This window comes from Callorhinchus milii, unplaced genomic scaffold (genome assembly GCF_018977255.1).
Source record: "Callorhinchus milii isolate IMCB2004 unplaced genomic scaffold, IMCB_Cmil_1.0 Scaffold1, whole genome shotgun sequence".
Taxonomy (NCBI): Eukaryota; Metazoa; Chordata; class Chondrichthyes; order Chimaeriformes; family Callorhinchidae; genus Callorhinchus; species Callorhinchus milii.
The window spans coordinates 84,467,519-84,480,878 of record NW_024704742.1 but is presented as its reverse complement, the minus strand read 5'-3'; the positions used below and the strand labels follow the sequence as shown (position 1 = coordinate 84,480,878).

The 13,360-nt window shown below is 40.6% G+C and overlaps 1 protein-coding gene and 1 non-coding gene across 2 annotated transcripts; both read right to left on the bottom strand.

Moving 5' to 3' along the window:
* Nucleotides 1-485: 485 nt before the first annotated feature.
* LOC103187147 lies at nucleotides 486-9,779 on the bottom strand. The gene is made up of 6 exons (XM_007906523.2): nucleotides 9,606-9,779; nucleotides 7,518-7,682; nucleotides 6,623-6,883; nucleotides 2,016-2,136; nucleotides 863-967; nucleotides 486-623 (listed from the first exon to the last, which is right to left on the bottom strand). The coding sequence occupies exons 1-6, from the start codon at nucleotides 9,676-9,678 to the stop codon at nucleotides 491-493; spliced, it is 858 nt and encodes a 285-aa protein (XP_007904714.1). The 5' UTR covers nucleotides 9,679-9,779; the 3' UTR covers nucleotides 486-490.
* A 2,900-nt stretch (nucleotides 9,780-12,679) lies between these two features.
* trnat-ugu lies at nucleotides 12,680-12,751 on the bottom strand. Its single transcript has one exon. It is a non-coding gene; the product is annotated as a tRNA-Thr (tRNA).
* Between the last annotated feature and the right edge of the window lie 609 nt (nucleotides 12,752-13,360).

The following is a 13,360-nucleotide window of genomic DNA, read 5'->3' as shown; positions in this document are numbered from 1 at the left end:
CCTTTCATGTCGGGAGGATTTCCGAAAGCTGTAATGTGGGATCATTAAACCACCTGAACAGGCAGACAGGACCTTGGTTTAACACCTAATCCGAAGAATTGCATCTCCAACAATACATTACATAATTTCCCGTGCACTGTATTCAAGTGTCAGCCTAGATTACATCTTAAAATCCCAATATAAGGCTGGAATCTACAACCATCTGACTCAGAGATGATAGTGCTACCAACTGAGGCAGGCTGATACCACAACATTTGAATTACAACAGAAATGTGATTGCATCAGTAAAGTTCTTACCAAGCCCCTTTTGAAGCATTGTGTCCTCTTTTGCTCACTTTACATGTCCAAAATCATTCACATGTGTGATACGAGAATTTATTGGTAAACGCTGGGTTTAGCAATAAACACCTTGTCCGAAGTTGAACTATACAGAAATGTTAAAAGTAAACATAATTTATACAAAAGGTGTGTGAAAGAGGGAAATGAACTACTAAAAATTTGAAATTTGGGGCATGAAAAGTTTTCCTTCATAGCTCGTGTCCAGGTCAGCTGGCTCTTGTGCTATAGCCTTTTCCACCTCGACACTTGTTTGAGATTCAGGAAACTCCTGAGGATGATTCACTCTTGAATGCAAATAATAAAAAAATTAATTGTAAATTATGTAGACAAAGTGCATCTGCACACAAATTATTGATCAAATTGGGTTGAACGTTAATAACTGCCACCTGTAAACCATAGCACCCGTCATGTGGGGTAAGGTCGCAGAGCGCTTTATAGATACATAAATAAAAAGCCCCTGCTCCCAATTTCAGACGCGCATTACTGGAATCAGCTGACTGAAGAAAAATGCTGGGGCACTTACTGTGGGTGAGTTGTTTCATTCCCTGTTACTGTGTTTTCATTGGACTCTGCATTAATCGTCTCCGCAGCCTCGCTGTCCTCACAGATTTTTGCTGGAGTTGCTTTTCTAGTAAAGATAGCAAAAAAGAACTGGAGAATCCATCTGCCATTTTGATTTAAGATTTTTTAATTTTTAGCCACATAGAAGCCTACTCTGAAGGGTTTTTTTTGGTCAGCCGGGTGTTTGACACAGATGGAAACCTATCACCATGCTTAAGAGTATCCAAACCAGACTGAGAGTTCCACATATGTATGCCACCCATACATAGAAATGTTACACTGTCTGGAATGAAATGTGCACTCTCTCTGGAGGGCCGCACACTGCTTATCTGATTCTGGAAAATACTTGGGACTAGTGAGAGCCAAGACAGGGACCCCATAATGGGTGTTGGGGTATTGCTGAACTTTAACCAGTTAAAACTCATTGAGAGCACTGTCTGCAAGCTTCCTGCTGCTTATCCAGGTTGGACTACTGTACGTGTTTAGGCTTTGGCTTATAGTTGCTGAGTGGGATGACTCCCAGCCTCCAGTGACTGGTCTGCCGTTCCTGTCGATGAGCCAGGCTGGTGTGCTGTCATCAGCAGTGCCCTGGAATGCTATAGACTGCCTGGCTCAGGAACTGGACTATCGATACCGTTACAGAGGGCTGGCTTGATGCTGACATTCTGTTACCAAACATGTCACCTTCAGCTCAAAGAAGATCCCGTTTACCTCTATCCCAAGGAGATTAATGGGAATCTTTGAGTAACATTATGCAGCATTCAGGGAACCACGAAGTAAAGGAAAGCTGGTAAAACCACAACCTGGCCACGCAACCTCCTATGAGAACAGAATCCAGCCTATTCCTCCCCGATTACACCAAGGATCTCTAATGGACCTGATATACATTTTGGTGACTCACTGAAGCACCGTTAAGAACCATTGAAATCAGTTCAATGTAAAGATTTCAGATAAGATCGACAGGTGTATATTTATCATTTTCAACGTTTCTTCATCCAGAGGCTTAGCAGAGAACAGGCACGTTTACTGCTAAGGCAGAGAACATCCCGAGCATGTTTTCAAACTACCTTCATCAGAATACAAATGTTGGACAGTGAAAAGAATGAACACTTTACCTGCTTCTCTTTCTGCATTTGGTGCAATAGACAGCAAGAGCCAGAGCCTCCAGAGCCAGAAAAGTAGCAGCAGAGATCACTGCAACTTTCCATCCCTTGATACCAGGAGTCAAGCCATCACCTGTGCAGGTAAAACAATGACAAGGTTAGAAATTCGAGGCTGAGCTTGATATCTCTGGAAATAGTGAGTTTGTATGTAGAGAGAGTTAGAAACATGCTTTTTAAAACAATATAATACCAGATTATTTGCACACAGCGATGTCCAACTAACAGCCATGAAGTGAATAACCAATTTTATTTAGGAGGCTGATGGCTAGGGCACTGGGAGAAAGTTTTTCTTTTTAATTTAGTGCCAGAGGATCCTTAATGCACATCTGAACAGGCAGTGGGACCTCAGTTTAATGTCTCTTCACCAGTAGTGCATTGAAATGTGAGCCTCGACTCTGTGAGTTCAAAGTGGGGCTTGAACGCAAAAGTAAAGATACAAATTTAAGACTGGATAGTAACCCAAGATTGTCCTGTTTCTGTAGTGGTGTTGTCTTCACCACAAACTACCTGAGTTATGCCTATAAGTATTAAACAGTATGAGTTCTTAAACTAGTCTGAGTATTCCATTATTAAACAAATTCACACATCTTCTGGGTCTCAGACACATCTTTTCTTTCTATAATCTCCCACTATTGCCTTCTTTTGTATTACACCGTCAATACCTCTGATCTCATCATCTACTGTCCTTCTCATTTTTTGCTTTTTGTCTTTCTCTCCCCGCCCCCTTCTCTGCTTGTCTTTCTAACATCCCCCAGTTCTGATGAAAGGTCATTGACCTGAAACATTAACTTACTCTACTCTCTCCATAGATACTGCCTGACCTGCTAAGTGTTCCCAGCAACGTCTGTTTTTGTTTCAGATTTCAAGCATCTGCAGTATTTTGGCTTTTGGTATAATAATCCTTGCATTTTATTATCACAGAATCATAGAATTATATAGAAGGAGGCCATTCAGCCCATCGTGTCTGTGCCGGCTCTTTTATCCAAATCAATCCTGAATCAATCCCACTCCCCCGCTCTTTCCCCATAGCCTGCAAATTTGTCCTCCCCAAAGAACCTTGTCACGTCTTCGAGACTTCTCAATGTACTTTACAGAATATACTGTAAAGTGAATTGACTATGTATTTTGTAGGCGAAACGTGACAACCAATTGCACACAGCAGGGTCCACAGACAGTTGTGGATTGAATGACCAAATTATTATTTAAACAATTGTTAAACAGAATTGTGTCTTGCCTTGGAGAATTGGGTCTCATTTGGATGCTTTGTGCAGCGAATGTTTTGATGTGGCCCAAACAATATTTACAATATTTTGCTCAACAAGTACAACAACAAAACAATGCATTTATATAGTGCCTTTTACCTCAAGAGGATGTCGCAAGGCGCTGGACAGTTGAGGGGTTTGCACTCGAGCTGGGGGCTGGATTTGGGAGGGGTGGGAGCCTCGATCCTCAGGGAGATGGAAAGACAGCGGAGAAACCCCTTTCTGAATCAAGTCACGGTATCTTTAACACCCACTTCAACAGGGATGTTAGATAGTCAAAGAGGAAAGTCTTGAACGGACCTTGAAGGAAAGGAATGGCCAAGGCGAAGGGGCTCTGGGATGGAGTTCCAGAGGGTGTGGGGAAGAAGGCTGAAGGCCAATTCAGTTCATTTCAGTTCAGTAAGTTTTGCAAAGTTGTTTAGGTGCACTTATTAAGAAGGTCACTTGAGTAAATTCAATAAACTTCCCAATACAGGGGAATATCTTTCAGTCAAATCAACAATTTTGTTGTCACATAGAGCAGCACCAAATGAGTTAAGTAGAATCTGCTTGTGGAATGTAAAATCTGATCAGGCATGAACACTCTTGAGTAATCAAGTCAGATGCCCCATTTATTCTACAACCCCTGTGGAGAGTACATTCAGCTTCAATTAACGTGACTAGACCTCAAGCCAGTCATTACACTGGCTTGTTCATACATAGTTCATGCTTCAGGCATTTAGCACTGGGCCTTGTTAAAGTATCAGCCAAATTCATGTGACTAATTTTCGTTTTGGGCAATAAAAACCCAAAGGATTGATTTTGGGTCGACCTATGTTCGAAGTGCAGAGAGGTCCTGGACTTCTTTATCTCTAAGATAGATAACATCTGCCCGGCTGCCTTCACCTCTTCCGCCCTCATGTCGCCTACCACCCCACCCCCTATGCCTCCTTCATCACCCTCTCCTCCTACCATGGCTCCTACCAAGACTCCCACCCTACACTCCCTGTGCCCCCATCTCTCCCTTCTCCCTTTACTCCAACATCACCCATATGAAGCCCACCACATGCTGCCTCGACCCCCTCCCTACCCAGCTTCTGGTCACTCAACTCCCCTACCTTTGCCCACTGCTGGCTGACACAATCAACCAGTCCCTCTCCTTCGGCTCTGTCTGCGTTCAACACAATTGATCATGCCATCCTCCTCCACCGCCTCTCCTCATCCACCTCAGTGGGACTTCACTTGCATGGTTCAAATCCTACTTAACAAACTGCCAACAATATATCTCAGCAAATTGTTTTTCCTCTGCCCCGGCCTGGTCACCTGCAGGGTACCAAAGGTTCCATCCTTGACCCCCTTCTTTTCCTTATCTACATGTTCCCTCTCAGCGATGTCATCCTCAGACATGGGGTGAACTTCCACATGTATGTGGATGACACCCAAATCTACTTCTTCTCCATCAGTGACTCCCAGTCCGCTGATGTTTTATCAGCTTATTTGACAAACATCAAGGCCTGGATGAGCGCAAATTTTCTGCAGCTGAATGTCGGCAAGACCGAACTCGTACTTTTTGGCTCCCATCAACTTTCTCCTGCGGGTCTGAACTCCTCAACCTCCCCGGGCTCTCCCTCAGACTCACCGAACCCACGTGCAATGTAGGCATTAGGTTCGACCCACAGTTTTCCTTTCTACTACACATCCGTTCCCTGACTAGGACCGTTTTTTTCATCTCTGTCATATTACTCACCTCCATCCGTAACTCACAATCAAAGCAGCCGAAACCCTCGTCCACCTGCCTACCTATCCGGCCTCCTTACACCCCACTCCACAACCTGCTGCCTCTGCTCGGCTGGCTCCGGCCTTCTGTTTGTTCCTCGTCCCCTCCGTTCCACCATCGTTGGCTGTGCCTTCAGCCACTACGTCCCGAAACTCTGGAACTCTCCCTCAATCCCTCTGTTTTGCCCCCTCCCTCCCCACCTTCAAACCCCACCTAAAGACTTTATTTTTTGATTGTGCTTACGGTCACCTCCCCCCTCCCTCTCCGCTGGTTCGGCATTAGACTCTGCCACTGTCAAGCGCACCAGGACGCTACCCCACGCGAAGGGCACTATATACAAGCAAGTTGTTGTTGCATGTTACTTTGGAGCTCTAATGTAGAGAAGTAGGCTTTTTTGCTTTAGTTCAGGTTGTTGCCGTTGACAATAATTGTTCAGTTAATTTTTTTTTAACTCCCTTCATTATAAAAAGAGTCGTTCCTTCTCTTAGACTCCCATATGCTCCAGCCAGTGGAGATTATCAGGATTACTGATGCTGGTGGAGGGGAGACTGAGCACTTTTTCAATGCTGTCTTGGTTCTCAATTCTACATTTACATTGTTAGATGTGAGCTCTGAAACAATGCCACTGATATTTACAGGAAAGGACCGTTCTCTTGAATTATCATAATCGAGATGTTTACGTAAACAACCTTAAGCAATTTAGTACTAGTTGTAAATAGTTGCATGGTTTTACATACATTTACATACACTGCATAGCGCAGAAACAGGCCATTTGGCCCAACTAGTCCATGCTGTTGTTTATACTCCATATGAGTCTCCACTCACTCCTTACTCCCTCCCTTATTCTCTTCTCCCTCATGTGTATATCTAATTTATGGATTGTTCAAAAAAGTTAACTATAGGGCAGATGTCAGATTAACACAGTCCTGCAAGTTGTTGAGTCACACTTTCACATACTGCTCTGGGCCTCATCATATGATGATCATGATCATGCTGAACAAAAGATCTACAAACTAAGTGGTGGAAAAACTATATAAATGTACATGAATGGGCTTTGTATAGAATTGTTTGCTTTAGCAGCAACTGACACCAGTGTAAGGTTGCTCTCCGAATGTGATCTGTGACTGCGTGTGTGAACAGTTGGCATTGCTCTCCTGTCTTGTCAACGTGTGATTCTCTGGGGCCAAAATTACAGTGAGGAAATAATAAGGAATTCTGATTGGAATTCTGTTTGGCCGATGAGTTCTTGGCTCCGGAATAAAATTGTGAAATGTGGGTTTGTATGTTTAACGTTTGTTTTTCAGGATTGATCTGCCAAGGAGGAGCACAAAAAAATATACGAAGAACGTACAGGAAGAAAGCAGGTCATTCGGCCCAAGCAGTCTGATGGTGTTTATACTCCACGTGAGCCTACACCCATTCTTTACTCCCTCCCATATCCTTCTATACTCCTCTTCCTCATTTGAAGGGTTAGCTTCCTCTTGAATACATCTGTAATTCACATTGGCAAAGAGTTAATGTTTGGTATGTACATGTATTACCAATTGGTGTAGCGTGTACGGTGAAAGAATCCAGTGTTGGGATTTCCCCGGCTGTATCTTCCAAAGTATTGCCAAGTGTTGGAGCAGCAGATTCTTTTTCAGAGGTCAAGTGTTCATCGTCAGAAACAAGAATTTCATTTCGGTTGTTAGATGCCTTATAGACTTCAACATTCACTCTGTTGGTTCCTTCGGTTGATCCTGGAGTCTTTGGGACCTTTGACTGTGATAGCAAGTAGGTGTGAAGAGGAGTCTGGGTGACAGCTGAGACAAGAGGGAAATACTTAGCAATGGAATGAAAATTAAGGTTTCCTTCTCATATCCACCTAAAACTTTTTCTAGCTCTCTAAATCAAGCCACCCTAACAACCGCACTGAAATAAACAAACAGGGAACATTGCAGAAATTATATATTCTTTTAAGTATTTGATTCAAGGTGCATCATAATACTGATAATAATCCTTTCATTTGTTACATCACCTATCACATCGGGAAGGATGTTTCAATGCACTTCACAAGATTTACTATAAGTGCAGTGATTGGGTTTTGTAGGTGAACTCAGCAGACAATTTGTGCATATAGTGTTCATCAAACAGCCGTGAAGTGAATGACCAGTTTTATTTGAGGGATTCTTGGACAGGATCATCATCTGAACAGAAACAGTTCCCAGATGACATAGGAAAATTGTGTCAGGACTTTGATCACATTTAAACATTCACCTTAATCATAAGTGCATAACTGTCAGCTGCATTTGCCCACCAAACACAGCCACTGTATTTTACAATATATCCTGTGAAGTGCATTGGGACGTCCTCCTGATGCGAAAGGTGCCATATTATTATAAATATGAATATCACTCATTGCTTCATGCTTTAATTTCATCTCTCTGAAATACAAACCTTGTTGTGTTTTGCTAAACAACTTTGTTGTAGTTTCTGAAGTGGTTAAGCTGGCATTACGCTCGCCCCCAAGGGAAGATTCTGAGTAGTTTTGAGCAATTGACGTGTACAGTGTTGTCAGGACACCTGCTTCATCAGATGTGTCTGTTTGTGATGAACTATTGTCTACAACAAGGAAAAAAACCATCTCTTTAAGAAGTATTTCAAAATCAAGTTCACTTGATTGGTTACAGATCCAGAAATAGCTACTTTTGTCCAGAACATTCATTCACCCACAAAACACAGTCACTACATCTTACAGTATATCCTGTGAAGCACTTTGGGATATCCTCCTGACATGAAAGCGCTTTACCAAATGTAAGGATTATTAATAGAACACCAAGTTTATGTAGAACTATGAGATGAACTGGGAGGAATTTTCATTTTTGTTTTTAAAAAGAATTAAACACCTTTGTGCAATGTGCACTACATTTCTATTGTGTTACAGTTCAGATAGAGATGGTTATATTGAATTAGAATTTCCAAATGCGCAGTAGAGTAACAGATATTATTGCAATTTTATTATGTTCAATTGCATAAGCTCATAAGAAGTTTCAGAAAATGAATGAGGAAATTAAGCCTAACAAACCTGTCTCTTTTGGATTTATCTAAGCCCCTGTCTTCTAACCATCTGCCATGATGACATCTCTTTCCAGAAACAGATCTAATTCCACTTGAATCTACTTACACTAGGCAATGATAACTGGAGTCTATTGGAGATTTATAGATAGATACAGACTGAAATTAAGAAATGCCTCATTTTCTATTTTAGATGGCTATGGGAGAGTGAAGTAACTGTGGTATTCCATAATAGATTTCTTAATAAGAAATGTGTGTGTATTTATCAACCTTCTAAAATGTTAAATATTTAATGTTTTAGAAATTAACGGTTATGCATTTCGTATGAATAAACTATTAAGAAATGCCACACATTAGATCAAAGTGCCACAATGACACTTCAGTGTTAATTAATAAATTCATAAATCTATTACCATTGGTATAAACATTTCTGCCCATCTTCTCTTCTTACTCTTACTATTTCTGTTGCTAATAAATAATTTGACAAACTGATCCCCTTCATAATCTTGCAAAATTTCAATTATGTCATCTGAAAATGCCCTTTCCCAATGAAAACAAGCCCAACTCAAATAACCTTTCCCCGAAACTTATAATAATAATCCTTGCATTTGATATAGCGCTTTTCACGTCTTCTGGACGTCTCGAAGCCCTTCACAGAATATACTGTAAAGTGAATTGACTGTATAGTTGTGGGCGAAACCGGCAGCCAATTGCGCACAGCAGTGTCCCCAAAAGAGTCATGGATCGAGTGACCAAATTTTTATTGTTTTTTCTTAAGGATTACTATCCCCGGAAAAGCAATCTGCCAATTGACTAACAACCGGGTTCCTACTTACTGCTAGGTAAACAGAGGCGTGCGGAGTAAGGAAACTTGGCCAACATTTCACCCTGCGGGGAATAGAACCCAGGACTCTTGCTTGCGGGGTAAATGCTCTAACCACTGAGCTACAGGACTAAATATCTGGAATGTTAACAGTATCAGGTCTTTCACTTGGAGGAGAGAGGTATGGAGGCACTCACTTTTGATTTTAACGTTTTGCACTAAATGATTTTAAACTGCATTTTGAAAAGTGGTGATTCTGCTGATTGTCACAGGTCGGGCCAATAGTCAAAATGTTTATCTGAAATCTCACAATTTCAGAATTTACAGTCATTAAATATCTCTTGTTACTCAATTCAGGCCAATAACATTTAGGAATATTTAATATGAATAGTGTCAAACTGAGATGTCAATTTCCAGATTGATGCTTTTACCCTCATAATCCTTCAATCAGGCCTTTTGTTTCATGCACCTCTCCTGTTAGGAGAACTTGAGATTTTCCCATTTAGTAGAAATCCCACTTTACAGTGAAACACTATGGGATGTCATCCTGGCGTAAAAGGCGCTACACCAAATATAAAGATTATTATTATAAATCAAATGGGTTTCCAACAAGGAATAGCATAAAAATATAAAAAGAGCAAACTTACCCTGTGATTTGGAGAAACACAGCAGGAAAAGTCCGAGTAAGACTTTCAGCAAAGTGGATGCTGCCATGTTCATGAAATCTGATATTAACTAAAAATGATTGAAACTTCTGTACCCAGTTTGGAAGCTGCCCTTTTAGCTCTGTGAGTACAGCACACATAAGACGGTATGGGCTAAGTTACGAAAGGGGCTACTTCTGCAGCTGGGCTATTTAGCAACTAGACTTCAACTGCAATTTGACTCCACTCCAAATACCATCCTATTTGACAGCAAATTTAGTTTTGATTCCTAGAAGTCACATATTGTTTCAAAATGCCTTCAACCATTGTCTATCATTCTACACTGGGGCTTGATGCAGTCTTCAGTTAGGTGGCTGGCATGCAATGTGAGTGCTCCAAATGTGAGTGTTTGAAGAGAACAGAGTTTTTCCTTTCTAGGCAACAATCACTCATATAAATTGGTGAGTTGTTTCTTGACTGTAAGACCTTGCTCTGTGAAAAATAGATGCCATGAGGCTACAAATACACACTCACTTCCTTTGACAGCAATTGCCTGTGAAGTGTTTTGAGATGTTTTGACATTGTGGATGCTCTATCAAATACAATAATTATTATTATAGTTATCTTCAACAGATCTTCTCCTCGTATCACTAATGTTTTCACCCAGCAAATAGTTCAAAGGAACCTAACTTAGGAGTATTTCATCCATTTCCATCCGTGTAAATTTGCTTCATTATAATTCTCTATTTCTTTTGCTCCTGATGTCAAAATTAGTCACATACATTGCTCATAAGAATAGGAGACAATTTAGCTGATTATCCATACTTTTATTATTATTATTGTTTTAATACATCAAGGCTTGACTATGCTAATTCTCTGTTTGCCAGACTTGCTAACTCTTCCCTCTACAAGCTGTAGACTATTAGGCCTGCTGATATGAAGTTTTATTTGAGGCTTGTTAATCCTGTATTGTAGTCCTGTATTCCCCACCTCTACACACACAGTGTAGACATTATTTCCACATTGGAGCAACCAAGAGACTTGTCAGACAAATATGAAAAGTATGTGTTTTCCACGATGAGAGTGAGATAGAAGCGACGGTCAATGATTTACGCTCTGGAAAGAATGGGATCATTTAATAAGAAACAGACTGGTTTTACATGGGAACATTTCTGACATTTCCACTGCAAGTCACATTCTTGGCAGTCTTTTACAAGAATACAATGAAGACACTAATTACGTTATACCTCAAGATTTTTCTGTGGTCAGTGATCTTTCATGTGACTTGTTTCCAGGCGATGAGAGATGAAGAAGTTTTGCTTTATTAAGCTAAATACCACACACCATCAGCATATTGCACTTCATTGAAAAGAAATCAACAACATGCCTGGAGATGTATTAACTTCTGACTGTCTTTTAACTCCAAAGTACTTTAAAAAAACAAAGTGCAGAAGCAGTGTATTGACACAGTAAAATATAAGAAAAACGAACAAGGGAATCCTTAAATGCTATAAAAATCTGAGATAATCCTTACATTTGGTATAGCTGGGAGGAGGACATCTCAAAGTGCTTCACAGGATATGCTGCAAAGTGCAGTGATTGTCTATTTTTGTGGGCGAATGCAGCAGCTAATTTGGGCACAGCAATGTCCCACAGTGAAATGGGAAGCCATGAACCGAATGACTACTTTTTATTTGGGAGACTTGTTGGCCAGGATATTGGGAGAAAGTCCCGATAAAGCACAGAAAAGGGTTGTTCAACACATTTTGTGTGTGCTGGTACTAGCTGTGCTCTGGCTTTATATCTCTCTTTGGTACTGTCTCAAATCTCATTTAACTGTTTTCACATTACTCTTTAATTTTGTATTTTCTTCCCATCCATTTTTTAAAAATAATAATAATTCCCTTTTAAGTGTTGGGAATGGACTCTGCTTGGGCATCTATTTGTGAGCACACATTTTACATTGTAACAATCTTCATTAAAAAAAAATTTGCTTACCTCTGCCTTTTTTTCTTTTGGTTATAATCCTATTTGGGTTTTTGAATCTTACTGAAAGCAACATTCGCATTGCATGAAGTAGTTGACTGTCTGATTGAGGTTGGTCATTTCACTGAATAAAGGAGGAAAGCTCTCACAATCATTCTGGAAGATGCATGTAGTATTTAATAATAATAATACTAATAATCCTTGCATTTGATATAGCACCTTAATCATGCCGTTGAGACATCTCAAAATGCTTCACAGCATATATTATAAAGTGGATTGACTGTGTATTTGGGGGCGAAACGCGGAAGCCAATTGCGCACAGCAGTGTCTCACAAACAGTCGTGGATTGAGTGACCAATTTTTTTGTAAGGATCCTCATCCTCACTTTCTTGCCCTCCCCTACCTCTGTGACCTTCTTAAATCCTATCAACTCAGCTGCAAACTCCTCTCAACCTAATGAGATAATAAGGATGTATCAGGTGTGACTTCAATCCTTGAATTTGATATAGCACCTCATCATGCCATTGAAGCATCTCAAAGCACTTTGCAGGACTTACACTAAAGTTTAGTGACTGTGTATATGAGGGTGGACACTGCAGCCAATTTGATTACAACAATGTCCAACACCCATGAAGTTGATGACCAATGTTCTCTGGAAGATTGTTGGCCAGGACACCAGGAAAATCTCCTGCCTCCTTTTGAAAGTATCAAGGGATCTTTAATGTCCATCTGAACAGGCAGACACGATCTTAGTTTAATGTATCATCTGCAGGACAGTACCTCCAACAGTGCAGCACACTTCCAGCATTGCATTGGTGTGTTAGTCAATAGAGTGAACTCATAAATAATAATAATAATAACCCTTGCATTTTATATAGAGCTTTTCATGTCTTCTAGATGTCTCAAAGCGCTTCACAGAATGTACTGTGAAGTGAATTGACGGGATATTTGTGGGCGAAACATGGCAGCCAATTGCACACAGCAGTGTCCCACAAACAGTCGTGAATTGACGTGACCAATTTTGTTCTTATTGATTTTTTTCTTGAGGGATTATTATCAGGTGTGTAGAGTAAGGAAACTTGCCCAAGATTTCGCCTTGCTGGGAATCGAACCCAGGTCTCTCACTTACAAGGCAAGTGCTCTAACCACTGAGCTACAGGACTCTCCATAAAGTCCCGATTTTGACTATTTGGGGTGAGTATTGCGGGGTAACTGGAAACTGTGAAACTGTTTGCTGGCAGAAGGCAGCATCCTTGGAAGAGGAGGGGAAAAATGGAAAGCGGACAAAAGTATGTTACAACCTTGAAATCTGAAAGCTACATTAAAGCCATTTACAATTGATTGCTCTTTTGAGGAGCAATCTTTTCTGTAAAGTCTGAAATGGATATTTTCAATAATGCAGACTGTCAGAATAATGAGTCTGTGAAGCATTATCTCTACCCTATAAAAGTTCTATTTTCTAGCCTGCACAACCATCCCCAAATCTCTTGGATCAAGTAGCATGTGATTCAGTTATACAGAGTTTGTTGCGTCACCATTGCACTGCTTTGCTTGAGCATATTGGCTCGGGAGGCAGATTGAGTGGACAAATTTAAAAGGGAATTTGATAACTGTGAGGTGAAGTCTGTCAGGACAATGAAAACTTGCTCCGAGGAAAACTTTCCTATTAAAATCAATGGGACAAAGGTTATACAACAATACAGTGTCATATGAGCACTCAAGGCCGTTATCAAAACAGTGTCATAATAATAATAATAATCCTTGCATTTGAT